General features: G+C 36.2%; 4 protein-coding genes across 7 annotated transcripts; 1 reads left to right on the forward strand and 3 right to left on the reverse strand.

The window, feature by feature from the left end:
• The first annotated feature begins 388 nt into the window (after positions 1-388).
• On the forward strand, positions 389-5,679 carry LOC105764680 (uncharacterized). Of its 4 annotated transcripts, none has more exons than XR_001124690.2 (3): positions 389-1,023; positions 1,154-1,290; positions 5,570-5,679. XR_001124690.2 is itself a non-coding variant. In XM_012583354.2 (2 exons), the coding sequence occupies exons 1-2, from the start codon at positions 503-505 to the stop codon at positions 1,170-1,172; spliced, it is 540 nt and encodes a 179-aa protein (XP_012438808.1). In that variant the 5' UTR covers positions 389-502; the 3' UTR covers positions 1,173-1,441. The 4 variants fall into 4 exon arrangements, 2 of the variants coding, with proteins under 2 accessions (XP_012438808.1, XP_012438806.1); XR_008191678.1 differs by having other exon boundaries at positions 389-1,018; XM_012583354.2 differs by lacking the exon at positions 5,570-5,679 and having other exon boundaries at positions 1,154-1,441.
• On the reverse strand, positions 3,410-5,581 carry LOC105764676 (probable xyloglucan 6-xylosyltransferase 5). The gene has a single exon (XM_012583347.2). The coding sequence runs from the start codon at positions 5,410-5,412 to the stop codon at positions 4,030-4,032; it is 1,383 nt and encodes a 460-aa protein (XP_012438801.1). The 5' UTR covers positions 5,413-5,581; the 3' UTR covers positions 3,410-4,029.
• A 519-nt stretch (positions 5,680-6,198) lies between the features above and the next one.
• Positions 6,199-8,394, reverse strand: LOC105764675 (pentatricopeptide repeat-containing protein At5g61370, mitochondrial). Its single transcript, XM_012583346.2, has one exon. The coding sequence runs from the start codon at positions 8,052-8,054 to the stop codon at positions 6,594-6,596; it is 1,461 nt and encodes a 486-aa protein (XP_012438800.1). The 5' UTR covers positions 8,055-8,394; the 3' UTR covers positions 6,199-6,593.
• Positions 8,395-9,534: 1,140 nt separating this feature from the next.
• LOC105764672 (probable receptor-like protein kinase At5g61350) lies at positions 9,535-12,784 on the reverse strand. The gene has a single exon (XM_012583339.2). The coding sequence runs from the start codon at positions 12,515-12,517 to the stop codon at positions 9,872-9,874; it is 2,646 nt and encodes an 881-aa protein (XP_012438793.1). The 5' UTR covers positions 12,518-12,784; the 3' UTR covers positions 9,535-9,871.
• Positions 12,785-14,301: the final 1,517 nt, after the last annotated feature.

The following is a 14,301-nucleotide window of genomic DNA, read 5'->3' on the forward strand; positions in this document are numbered from 1 at the left end:
AACCTAAAACCAAAAAACCGTAGGGACTAAACATGCAAAAAGCCCTAACCTAGAAAAACACGGAGCAAAACATGCCCCTGGGGGAGCGATTTTGTCACATTAGCAAAGCGCGTCGACGTCAGCACGTTTTGTGCTGAAATGGCAAAATCGCTCCCCAATGGCGCGTTTTGCTGAAATTTCACCATAAAAAACTCCTACGTGGACGCGTTTTGTCAAAATTAGCCGTTTTTGGTAAATAATGCAGAAATTGACCCATTTCCGTAAATATACTTGGAAATGTAGATAAATTAGTCAGTAAATTGTCTATATGTATTTATTTCTACTTATTTTAAAATAATTTAATTCTCTTTTATATATATATTTTTAACTATCAACATTGGACTTAGTATTTTACCAATAAATTCTTTTATGTAGACTGCTGCGTAATTATAAAAGCTGATTCAGATGCAAAACATAAGCTCTTAAATTTTCTGATTCCATTCTAAGCTGCAATCTACAAAACATGGTAGAAACCGATGGAATTTTAGAAAGCTTATTATTTGAATGGGAAAATTTCAATTCCATCGCCTCAAAATCAGAACCCAGTCAACTAATAAAGCAGCCAAGGTCGATGGTGATGATCCGAGACTCCCTTCCTCAATCCAACCTCTCCATCTTCCCTCCCATCAACCATGAAAATCTCCATTATCAAATTCAACAACAACAACAAAACCCAGTTTCCGAACCATCTCTGTTACCGCCGTCCGGTTCCGGTGATGTCATCCAATCATCCGGTGATCATGGGTTCGGAGTTTGGTTGGGTACTTTGCTTCAAATTGTGCGTGCTAAGATCGTTACCCTCGCCTGTTATTTCAGTTATGAAAACGGGACCATTGGAAGGGCATTTCGGTCTTTTAGGGGGATCGCTGACGTGGCGCTCCTGGTGCTATTATGGTGGTTGTGCAAGCGGATACGGCGGCGGAGGTGCGGGGAAGAGAGCATGGAACGGTTGAAAACAATAATAAAAGAGAAAGACGAGGTAAGGTATTTGTTGAAATGCCTAAGTGAATTCAAACCAACAAATTTTAGTCCAATAAAACTCGGACAGTACTATTTTGGACTTCAATCTCTTGTTGGTAATGCGTTCTGGATTCAATGTATGTTGATTGTACAGAAAATTATGGGATTGTTGAACCAGATTGCCCAAATGAATGCAAGGATGGGTAGCAAGTCGTAAAGCTCAAGTTTTCAAAGCTGACCCAGTGATCACATGTGGTTCAAGATTCACCGATTTTGATGGCAATCCTGGAGGTAATTTTTAAGACCAAAACATCACCATTTCTCTATTTGGTTGATAAATGGGATTTACTATTGATTGCCGTGTAGTTATAGTGTATGGAGTATATTCTTTCCCCTAATTTATGTTTTCCATATATATGATTAGTGAGTATTGTTTTGTTCATCGGGTTTCTGGTTATGATCCCAAAGCTCCTGCATTGTTTTCTCTCACTGCAATCTTCTTCTTCTGTTGGTTTAAAACATACTTCACCATATAAAATATAAGTTTTAAAAATGGTAATGAAGTTAGTAGAGATGATATTTGAAATATTTGAGAATGAAAAATAAATATATTACATATAGCAGGAATCACTCAATTCTATATAGCAGGAAAATATAGACCGTAGTAGAATGGTGGTAAACTTTACAAGAATTAGATATCCGACTTGTTGGATCGTATATTGGACAAAGTCTTGTTTGTAATTTGGATGATTTGATGATTAAGTTTTATTTTTATTTTAATATTTAATAAATAGTAATTGAAACACACATATCGAGCCGAGCTAATAATAGATTAAATATAATAATTATCCAGTAAAATTCCTTAAGCAGACGCCATTTATTTTAATGTATAATAAAATAATAATTAAATCATTAAAAAAGATATTTTGTATCCTTTTAAATTCACTTGTGAAGTTTATTTTTCTGCCAGTTTTACTGCACTAGCTGTGGACAGAATAATTACCTTAAAAAATTGATACCACAAACGGGCAACATACATACCAAATGTGATTGAGACTTCTAGGTACTTTCTTTTTTATATTAAAAATAGGAATCTAATAGAAGCGCCATTAGAATTAGACAGTAAGGATTTACTATCTAATCGAATCTGATTAGCAACTTTAGCAGGAGCTACATGTAATACTCGATGACTAATTGGAAACTCTTTCATTAATTTTACCAGACTGTGGAGAGCAAGAGTTGCTTCTCTTGGAATCTGTTTTATGACCACACGCCAATCGCTTTTACACAATTCTTAGATTCTTGAGATCAAATCTATTCACTTGTCCTTTGAGACCATAAAAAATACATTTTAACGCAATCAATTTTAATTATAACCTCCTTCCACTTAACATCCCATACTAGTTAGAGGCCATCATAAATAGTCTAAAACTTAACTTGATCACCATTACATATTTCAATATTTCTCCCAATCCCCCATAACTACTTACCATATTCACCTTTTGCAACAATTGTCGAAGAAGTGAGTCCCGAAGACGGATTGCAAGCCCCTTTAACATTCAATTTTAAAGAACCAGTAGATGGTGGAATCCACCTACAATATTTGATTTTAGTTTTTGCTACTTGTTTAGAATTTTTTTTATCGTGCTAATAATTTTTATAGTAATTAATGTTTTTTTATAAATATAAATTATGATATTGTGTAATTACAACTTATATTATCAAACATGATATAAAAAGTACAATGTAATTATACCCTATTAGCCAAGCATACCTAAGGAATTACAAATCTTTGTAATTAGAAAAGAATGTAATTTTACACTTTCATTCAATTACTCTTTTGTCCAAATAGACCTTTAAAATTAATTCTTAGTTTTTTGCTTTCAAATTTTTAATCTATCATTTTTGAATTTAAAAATTCAATCACAAATTTATAATCTATTAAAATTCTTTTGTTATTTGATTTGGCATATTGAAATTTAATAGAAAAATACAATGTAATAAACCTGAAATTTAGTGTTTGACAATTTTAGAAATCCACAACATTATAATCAAAATAAAATATTTAATTAAGTATAAAGATTAAATATCAAATTAGAGCACAATATAAAAATCAAAATGGAAATTTGACCATTATTATTATATAATCTCAAAAAAAAAAAAGCAGCAAAAGGTTGTATATTTAGACACATGTACAACCATATAATACTATGATAATAAAAGTTTAGATTCCAAATTATGTCAAAAATTAAAAATAAATTTAAAATGTGAACATAAAATAAGAACCAAAACTAAAAATAAAATTTGAGGCTTTGATTGTGTATTTAGAGAGGCATGAAAATGGTTATATTTAATAATTTTTATTATGTTAATGTTGAAATGACTCGACACAAGCAAAAACACAACACACTTCATGCATACATAAATTTATTAAGTCTGAAATATGTACAAAACTATGAATCGAAAAAGCAAGAGTAAAAGTTTGGTTCATCCAAAAAATAGATGAAAAATTAGGTAGTGGCTCCCTCCTACAATCATAACAGTTCAGTTCGATTTTGCAGCTAAAAGAAAACCCCAACCAAATACATGAGACAAAACAAAAGATGAAACCTTAGGTAATGGCTCTAACACTACAGTTCACATTATGACAAGATTTCAGTATATAGAAGATATGAAGAAAAAAAAATTCAAGCATATAACAAATGCATTACCAGAGCTACCAATACGCTGTTTGTCCCGACAACTCACTCCGTGGTACAACCCCAAAACTCAAACTTTTTCATGATTTGATCCGAGTAAATGATAACTAAACATTCTAATCAAGTAATTATCGGCAACTTAAGCTTCCTTCTTCTATATTTCCCCTCTTTTTGCTGCTTGCTTTGACCAATAAAAAACATGGAACCCATAACTTTTCATTTAATTCGACACAATTTTACCAAACAAGTTGAAGCGTATGGCAATTGAAATTAGCTTTTCAACTGCGAAATTACATTACCTATATGACACGTTTAGTACCTGTTCCGATTGCTAGCTCTTTGATTCAGTTTTTCCATGCACTGAACGACGGATGTCGAGCTGATCAACAATCTCCAAAGGAATTGCCGTCTCGTTCCTGATCCTCTTAATGTTGGGGCCTAACAATCCCCTATGTCTAAACCCATAAAGCTTAAGCACCTGGTTATCAGCAAAATTGAATGCCCTTTGCATGCTGCGCAAGCACCTCTCCACAGAGTAATCTCCATAACTCCCACAGGGCTTGCAGCCCACAAAATGAGTCACAAATGGCCACCTCTCATCTCCCAATCCCGGATGATATTTCTCCATCATCTCTTCGTACCTATCAACCAGCCCTGCCCAATAACCATGCAAATAGTATTGATTCTCAATGAACACTTTATCCATCCATTGATCCTTTTGCGAAAGCAACAAGTAAATCAAAGCCGACTGGTCATCGGCTTCGAATGCAGGCCTTCCTTTTAAATTAGCAGTCAAAATCCTCCCAGCCTCCTCACGAATCGGACCCTTAGGTCCCATCGGCGCCCACGCATCAAGCAAATCCAATGACCACTGGCAATTCCGAAACAGAAAACTCCCTGTATTCAATGCGATCCACGACTTCTGCTCGAATAACAAATCGGGGTAGCCATGAATAACCAAATTATACTTCTCATACTTGTACAAAGGAATCTCAAACACCATATCTGTAAAAAAAGCATCACTATCCATCCACCAAATCCACTCAAGTTCGGGATGAGACAACATTAACCTCCTAATCAATGGCAATTTCGCCCAATAACCAGCAAGTTCCTTGTCTAAATGAGCCATGTTATAAACAATTTCAATCCCATGAAGCCTACAGTAATCAATCTTATTCTTTATCGCTTTCAATAAATAATGGTCTCCTATAGCATTGTCACAAGGGTTAGGGGGCGACCCAGTGACGAGCAAGATTCGAGCTTTTCCATTAACAAAATTAGGGAATTCAGGGTTTTTGGAAAGCCAAACCTTACGCTGCTGATCCCAGTCCGTAATTTTGGGCCCCAGAGTGTATGTAACATTAGGATTGAGCTCAGTTTCAGGAGATTCATCGGGATCCGTGGGGTCGGAGTCGGAACGGATCTCAGCTAGGATCCGGTTGGTTTCTTCGATCAGGTTTTGGTTGATGGCTTCGGCTTCGGAGCTTCCCAAATTTCCGACGCCGATTGTGCCGCGCAAGACGAGGATCGTAACGAAGCCGCAAAGGATTGTGATTTTAATGTTGTTGAATGTCTTGTGCATCTGCCTGCCACGCGGCATACTGGGAAATCCACGGTCTCTTCCGCCAGCGCCAGCCTCGTTGCGGATTGTCGGTAAACCTCCGCCGCCGCCAGTAGAAGATCTCTTCTGCGGGGCGAAATTATCTTGACCCATAAGGGCTATATTGGCTAGGCTGAAGAGATTCAAGATTCTTCTTTAATCTCGTGTTGTATGAAATAATTAAATCTCCCTAAACGTATACAGCATTATGGCATTAGCATTAAGGGTTTGATTATTTGTTCCCTTCAACTGTATTTTTTTTAATTTGTAGGTTTAAAAAGTAAGGAGAGATTAAAACCCTAAAATAATGGAATGATTGAAGGAAGAAGATGGGCAACTGGGGGAAGATCTGATCCAGATTGCTGATTGATTGACTCGTCATCGTTACGCATTTCCATTATTTTTATTTTTATTATTTGAATAATTAATTCTCACAGGGTGGAAAATACATTTATCAAAATTCTTATATTAAAATCAAATGAGGTCATACTTTTTTTCCTCACATTATAGTTGTTTACTGTAATCAAATATTTATATTATCCTCTCTTTTTATATAAGAAAGTTACAAATAGGGTTTCTTTCTATAAAATAAAGAAAAAGAACAGTAAGTTCTATTTCTATGTGAAACTATCTATACACCAACGTGCCTCCATTTCCTAAAATACAACTCCACTTCTAACTACCCACTGTTATTCCCTTTCTCAATTATAAACAAAATCAAAATTCAAACAGTTTTTTCTTTAATTTCTAACACTGACCATCAGATCGACTTAGATCTAACACTTAACAGTCCAGTGACTTTAATAAAAAGTTTTGAATAATCCAATAACTTCAATAAAAGTTTTTGAATAGTTCAAAGACCAAATTATATTTTTTTAATTAAATGATTATAACAAAAACTTAATCATAATTTAGTAATTAATGATATAGTTTACCCATATAATAATAATGATACAATTAAAAATTAAGAAGAGATAAGAAGGTATATATTCCTTCTTCAAAATGAAACACGTTTATGATATCTTCATGTTTTAGTTAAATAGTTTAAGAACATCCGGCCCGGTGCCTGCGGATTGATTTCGGACAGACAGCTAGCGTCAACGCGTTGAATCCAATTGTACTGAAGGTCCCCCTTCCGATCCCATCTCAACCACTGTCTTAAAACCCCGTTCCATGTAGCCATGTGCAAAACTAAACCCTATTCCATTTCACTATCCTCTGAATTCCAATTGCGTCACAAAGTACATGAATCCCAAAAAACGAAGGGGGGGGGGATGACATTAACCCAAACCATTTTATTTGGAAACAGATTTATTCTTTTGAGATATTTTTTTCTTACCCTTGTTTCCCTTGATAATCTTGTGCTTCATATTCACTGTATTCTTAGCCATTTTACAGTCCTTAAGATTGAACTCCTTCACCTTTCTCGTTGGCTTGAAAACTTGAGTGATTGAAGGGTCCAAAACATCAGTGGAGAAGGAAACACTAACACCCAAAGCAGCAGCCTCATCCCACAGCTCTCGACCCTTTTCAAAGTTGCCTCCCCTGCAAAGTTTTGGTATAAGCACATCATAAACTGGTCCATACCCACCCAATGAGCTTCTCTTCATCTTCTCAAACAACTCAACAGCAAAATGCACTCTCTCCACTCCACAAAGAACACCAATGAGATCATAGTAAAACTTACAATCAGGGGTCAACCCCTGTTCAATCATCTCATCCACTATCATATTTCCCTTGCCAAATCTTCCTGTCAAGTACAATACTCTGGCAACAAGATAATATGTTATCCAATCCGGAGCACAGCCGGTTTTTTTCATCAAGTCAAGAATCCGACATGATTCTTTCACTCTTCTTGTCTTCCCCAAACAAGAAAGCAATATGTTATAACTGATTGATGTTGGGGCAATTCTATAGGATCTCATTTCCATCATCACGTTTAAAGCTTCCGGAACGAGGCCGGAAGGATTGCATTTAAGGTTTGCCCCACAAAGGCACCTAAGCAATGTGTTATAGCAATACAAATCAAGCTCAACGCCAGCTGACTTCATCTCCTTGATAACTCTGCGAGCTTCCTTTACATTCTCTTGAATGGACCAACCATAAAGGAGACTCCTATATATACAAGGCTCAACACCAGCAATCTTGTCCTTGTGATGATAAACTACACCTTCAGCTTTCTTAGCATGCCCTTTAGCACATAAAGCATTCACAATGGCAGTCAAACTGAAACCATCTTGCGGGCACTTGAACTTTTCCAAGTTCTTGAAAATACCCAATGCTTCATCTTCTCTCCCCAATTTAACCAATGTATCAGTCACAACACTGAAAGTCTGACTCTCCATTAGTCGCCCCTCATTCCTAAGATCCGAAATCAATATCTCTATTGCCCTATGATCCTTCCGTTTTGCAAACACTCGAACCGCATAGTTAAAGTCCTTATCTTCCAAACTATAACTTAAACTCTTAACCGACCACAAGAAAAATCTCAATAACCTTCTAGTCGGAGCTACATTTTCGCAATACTTTATAACCTCAGTAACAAGTAACGATGATAAAGAAAGCTTAAACCGGTTTAAACTCGACTCCAGGTCATCTAAACCACCAATGGAGCTCGAAACTACCTTACGAAGCTCCTCCAGTTCCGGTGATGTTGTTGATGATGAATATAGAGAGTGTAAAATATTTTTGGGTTTGTGGGTATTGATAATTTGCGTCAAAAAGCGGTGCCAAACGGGTGGAAACAAGAAACGCATAGCTTCTGAAGAAATTTATCAAACAGGTTGTGTGCGTAGTATCAAACTTGGATTCTACACATAGAACCGAAAACAGAATTGAGCTATTAAGCTTTTTCTTCATGGGATTAGAATCTTACTATCCACTAGTGTAATTTCAAGGGAAGAAAAAGGAAGAAAACTAAAAGAGAAGAGGCATTGGGTTTCATCGTTTTTTCTTCGTTCCAGCCATGGAAGCAGCATTGAGTTGTTAACCTAAGTCAATGTGTAATTTGAAGGGAAAGTCAAGGGCATTAAAGACCTTTCAACTCAAATTCCAATTTTTAAATACTCCGAAACAAACCAAACGAAAAAGATTTCGTAGAATATAAAAGGTTAAATTCTGCTGCTAATTGAGTTTAAAATAGGGAAAAATATAATATTAGAACTTGAATTTGTCTACTTCTCCCGTATTGGTACTTATGATTTGTTATGTCCTAGATTGATACCCGAGCTTTTTTTCCGTCCACAAGTTTAGCACCTGAGGCTAATAATGTTAATTTTTTGCTAATGTAGTAACACTGACCATTCGCGCGCTGTCATGTGTCACCCTCTTTGGTTGCAAATTAAACCCATTTATTAATTTTCCTTTCATTTTATTTATTAATTATTTTTCCTTTAAAAAAATAAAATATTTTTCTCTTTCATCCAAAACAAATCACGATTTTTTTTTTAATTTTTTTGATCATTTCTTCTATTGTCTTTTTCTTCTACCTATTTATCTTCTTTTAACCCTAGCTGCTGCCGCCATGAGTCGCCACCATCCATGGCCTTCTCTGACCATCAAATCTTTCCCTCTTCCTCGTCTTTTCAAATATTATCTTGTGTTTTCAAGAAAATCTCTTTAAAGCCGAAAAAAAATCAAAGCTTGATCCTTGAGATTTTAAAATTATACTCTCCGCCTGTTGATGAAAAGCTAAGAAGGTTTTTGGTGAGGCTTAGAGCGAGTTGAGGAGCCAAAGGAAGCAGTAGCAATGCCGCTGCCATGGCAACAACAGAGAATCGATTTTCTTGAAACAAATTCAATGGAAGAATTGGCCCTGTTGTTCATTGGATCCATAGGATTTCTAGGGTTTTATAAATTCTAATAAAAATTCATTACGTAATTTGTTTCTGAGTTTGTTTGTTATGGAGAAAACAGGAGCTTTGACTTGTAAGATTTGATTGATAATTTAATCAATCTTTTTATTTTTTTATTTTTAAGAATTTATTCTTTTTATTTTTTAAATTTCAAAATCAGGTCTAATTATTAACTTCAATAAATTCAAATTTATTACAATATTATTCTTTTGTTGCATAGCCACAAAGTGAGTATTTGGTTATATTTTAAAACATCACATTTTTACCCTTTGTTTAATCATTCTGAATTGAATCCAAATTCAAACATGAACAATATTTAGTTATATTTGAAAATCTAAAATAGAGTTGAATTGAATTGGAGTAAAGAAAATTGGATGATAAAGACAAAGAAATAAAAAGTTGTCATAATTATTAAACACTTGAAACACAACTATAAAATTGGGAAAAGGAAAAACAAGAAGCCCCAGAAAGCACTGTACCTATACAACCATTATTGAAGTGAATGGTCAGAAGAAGGTTTTCTATGTAGTTACCAATCAAAGAGTAAAAGAGAAAGAAAAATATGTTGAGATCTGCACAAAGAGATTCTACAAACACAAATCATAGTGTGAAATTTGGAGATAAAAAGAAAGCTAGAAAAACAACTTCTATATGCTAAAATCTGAAATGGGGTTTCAAATTCTCCACACTTGATTCAACTCTCAGTTGTTTCTTCTCTATTACCTTCCAGAGATACTTGCTGCATCAGGAAATGGTACCTGAGAACCTACTGTTACATTAGAATCATCACTTTCGGCCGCCACCGCCACGGCTGGGTTGCTTTTGGCCTCACCACTTTCACTTCCTTTTTCCAACACCATAATGTTACTCTTATCTTCCGGTCGATCAGTCTTGGAAGAAGCCACTTGAAGTTGCAAAGAATATTCCAAGTTCCATAACACATCCCCCATGCTCGGTCTGTCAACTCCGTATTCTGCCAAACATTTCTCTGCCGCTTCTGCAAATTTCTTCAGTGATCCTTCGCATATCGTCCCTGCAATTTTGGGGTCAACTATTTTCTCTATCATACCTTTTTTATGCCACTGCATTGCCCAGTCGGCTAAGCTAACTTGATCCCTCGGCAATCCAGGGCAAATCACTGCCCTCGCACATAATACCTCGAAAAGAACCACACCGAACGAGTAAACATCTGATTTCTCTGTCAGTTGTTGTCTCCTGAAGTATTCTGGGTCCAGATACCCGAAACTACCTTTCACTGCCGTGCTAACATGGCCTTGGTCCATTGCAGCAGCTTTTGATAGCCCGAAATCGGACACTTTGGCCACGAAGTTCTCGTCGAGGAGAATGTTGGTGGTCTTGACGTCACGGTGTATGATTCCTTGTGCCGCACCGGTGTGGAGATAATGCAACCCTCGAGCCGCACCGATGCAGATTTCAAGGCGTTGTTGCCATGTCAATGTGGGTTTATTGGCAGAGCCATAAAGATGGTCCCGAAATGGACCATTAGCCATATATTCATAAACCAAGATCATCTCCGAATCCTCATCGCAAAACCCTATGAGTGAGACGAGATGACGATGGCGGAGCTTGGAAAGCATTTGGATTTCGGTTTCGAATTCGTTAACGCCTTGTTCGGATCCATGGTTCCCTCGTTTAATTGCAACCTTGGTGCCATCGTCTAATGTCCCGATAAACACCTTGCCGAAGCCACCAACACCGATGACTGTCTTTTCGTCAAAATTTTGGGTCGCATTTTGTAGCTCGCTTAAATTGAAGAAGCGTCCAAGGCCATTAGAATAAACACTAGAATACCCACTCTTGCTTTTTCTTGACCCAAAGAGGCTTGATTTCCGGGAGCTGAAATTAGATTTGCTGCCATGGATTGGTAATAGCCAAGATGAGAAGCTTTTCTTTTTTTGCCAATCCTGGGGTCGTTTTTTCCATCGGACACAAACAACCCCAAGGAACAACATTGCAACGAAAGCCAATGCCAGCCCTGAAATCGCCACAATTTTGAGTTTGCTTGCACCAGGCCCTTTATATGAACCATCAACAGCATATAACCCATCCAAGCTATCAGCTAGGTTGCTCATCTTCATCACTTCCAAGCCATTGAGGATTGCATTAGGCAAGCCGGCGTTGGTTGTTGGACCAACTTGAACCGTGATTGAATCATTGGTTACCAATGAAGCATTGAGCACAAAATCTGTGTAATAGGCAGTGTTCAACTCGCCAGCTTTTTCACTGAGATCCAGATTCGATAGCGCCATCAAGCTGTTTATGTACACATTGAAGTATAACTCATTGCGGGTCTTGCTTACAACGTCGCAAAAGTGCATCCTGATGAGATACGAAAAGGTTCCATCCACATTCATCGCCCAAGAGAGATTGAAATTGGGCGCTATAGTTTGTTGATAAGCCTTGCTCGCCATCCGATCCGCGGTTAAGTAAACCATATCGGGAGCGACCAATCGAGTCATCCCATGGTCGGGTCGGTATTTGACGGTGGTACCTTTGGCTGCCTCAGTTCCCTCGGGAAACAAATTGTAGGGTGTATCAGGAGCCCATGTTCTGGACAGTGTATCGTTGCGTGGAGTTATGGTCGGCCCTCCCATATTCAACCGATAGGAGACTTCCAAGGCATAATTGGATAAGCCATTGAGGGTGTTACCTTGGGGTACTGAAGATGCAGAATCAGAGAGGAGTTCATCAGGGATCTCCGCAATCTCAATTGCATTGACGAAAGCGCAAGAATCCTTTTGGGGCTTGAAAATGAGGGAGAAAGGTTGAGTCGCATTAACCAGGTATTCCTTGAAAACCACCTTGGAATCGTCATCCACAGAGAAATCATGTAAAAGGACGAACTTATCTGTTTGAACTGTGAAAACCGCGGTTTTCAGATCATATTTTTGGTGAGGAAGTGGGTAAAAATAGAGACGAATCCAATGCTTGCCAGGCTTGGAAATGAAGAAGGAATAGGTTGAATCCGAAGAGAAGATCCTTGCACTTGTATAAAGATCCTTCAGGGTGGAAGGGGTGGAATTGGAGAAGGCACTTTCGGGGATGGAAGCAACCGACGCTTGAACATCTTCGCTGGTGGATAAATAGCTGCTTGTTTCAGTATCCGACTTGAATGTTCGTCCATCCTCCATCTTCATTTCGCTTTTAGAACCACAGTTTAGAAGATAACTATCCGAAGGCTTAAATGAAGTCGGCGAAGAAGATGGAGCCGGCGAAACTGCAGGAGAATCCGCACCCTCGTTATTGGCCAAAACTATGCTTCTTTTAAGGTTCAACAAAACTACACAAAACAAAAGGGAGGAGACATAAAGAGCCCTTGTCGGCCTATGATGGTCTCCCCCCATTGCTCAAACCAACGCCCCCGCAAACCGCCGTATATTAAGGTGGCGATGATGGTGCTGGTGGCGGTGGTTATCGGGGGTAGGTAGTGGGTGACAATACAACAAAAATAAATCAAGAAGAAAGAAAACCAATTTGTATAAAACAAGAAAAACACACAAAAGAATATTAACAAGACAGGTAGACGAAAGGGCTGTTTGTGGGAGACATGTAAGAAATAAAGAACATATACGTGCTAAGGTGTAATGTGGATATTTTTTTGGGCGGGGAAAGGAAGAAGAGAGGACTTGGTAAAATGGAGATCAGATTATAGTAAAAAGAATATTTATGACAAATGGCGAGGTTTGCGTTGGGCCGCTGGTGTCACCATCTTAGCTTTATTATCAAATAACTAAAGGAGGAGGGGGGAGTTGAGAGCCTGCCTTTAAGCTCCTTTATGTCGTGCTCCCACGTTTAGAAATAACCATGAAATTCTCATGCTCTCTCTTTTTTCTTTATTTATAATAATCAAATACTAAACATCCATTACTTTGAATTAAGTTAGGGTAACCAAAATTATCTATTACTTCAACTTTGTTTACAACGTCAAATTATTCACAATCATCATATAAAAACTTTCTACCCTCATCAAGATATCAATTTAATTCAACCGGGTTCTAAATTTTGGCTAAAAACCCTTCGAGAGTTGGGGTCACTAAATTGCAACCAATTTCGTTGAAAATTATCTCAAAATTCATATTTTATAAATTTATTAAACTATATTATAAGCTTAATCTTGTCATTAACTTTATTATATAATCTTTTAAAATTAACTACCATTTTCAATAAAAAAATATTATTCTATTTTTAGTCCCTGTAAATTATGAATTTAATTCTCATACTCTAATTTGATCATTTTTAATTCTCAAACTTTTCACAAATTGAAATTTTGGTATTGATCCAAATAATTAAAAATTTTATGCACTAAGCATTTTATCACATGTATAATATTTTCAGGCAATACTCACACACAAAAAAATAATTTTATATTAATATTTATATATTATTATAATTAAGTGTAAGTAATTATTTATTGAATAATAAAACGGGTCATTTGAGCAAGCTTAGGCCCAGGCTTGGATTTTTTTTTAAATCAGACTTCAGTCTGATCCATGAACAACTTTTAGTCAAGACTAAATTTTCAAAATTCAAAAAGTATAGATTGGAAAATAATCAAGTCGGAGAATACATGCTAAATAGAAAACTCAAGCATAACATCATACTAGTAGTAAATTTTGACCTAACATATTTAACTATTCTTATTTAGATCAATACTAAAATTTCAAAAAACAGAATAGTATATAAATTAAATTTGACCACATCAGAATACAAGGATTGAATTAACAATTTACACATATTACATGGACAAATAGTAGGATATGACATGTATTTTAAAATATGTTTTTTTTATAGATTCCGCCATTTCACTAATTCAAGTTAAATAACGAGCTAACGAATCGCTTTTTTTTTGTCACAAAATTTCTCAATCAATTTTGTTCTAACACTCATAATGATCAACGTTTCGAAGATCTCGTTTGATTCTAGGCGCTCGTAGCATTGGGTTGAGATATATTTTAGGCATAATAATTTATTTGGCCCTCAAACTTTATAAAAAAAAGTTATTTTATCCCTCTATTTATTTTTTCGACTCTTTTAACCTTTAAACCTGTATTTTTTCAAATAAAAAAGATGGACAAAAAAATTAAAATATTTTTAAAACAAAAAATATTATAATTTAAAAAAATTATAA

The sequence above is a fragment of the Gossypium raimondii genome, chromosome 12 (genome assembly GCF_025698545.1).
Source record: "Gossypium raimondii isolate GPD5lz chromosome 12, ASM2569854v1, whole genome shotgun sequence".
In the NCBI taxonomy this organism is placed as follows: domain Eukaryota; kingdom Viridiplantae; phylum Streptophyta; class Magnoliopsida; order Malvales; family Malvaceae; genus Gossypium; species Gossypium raimondii.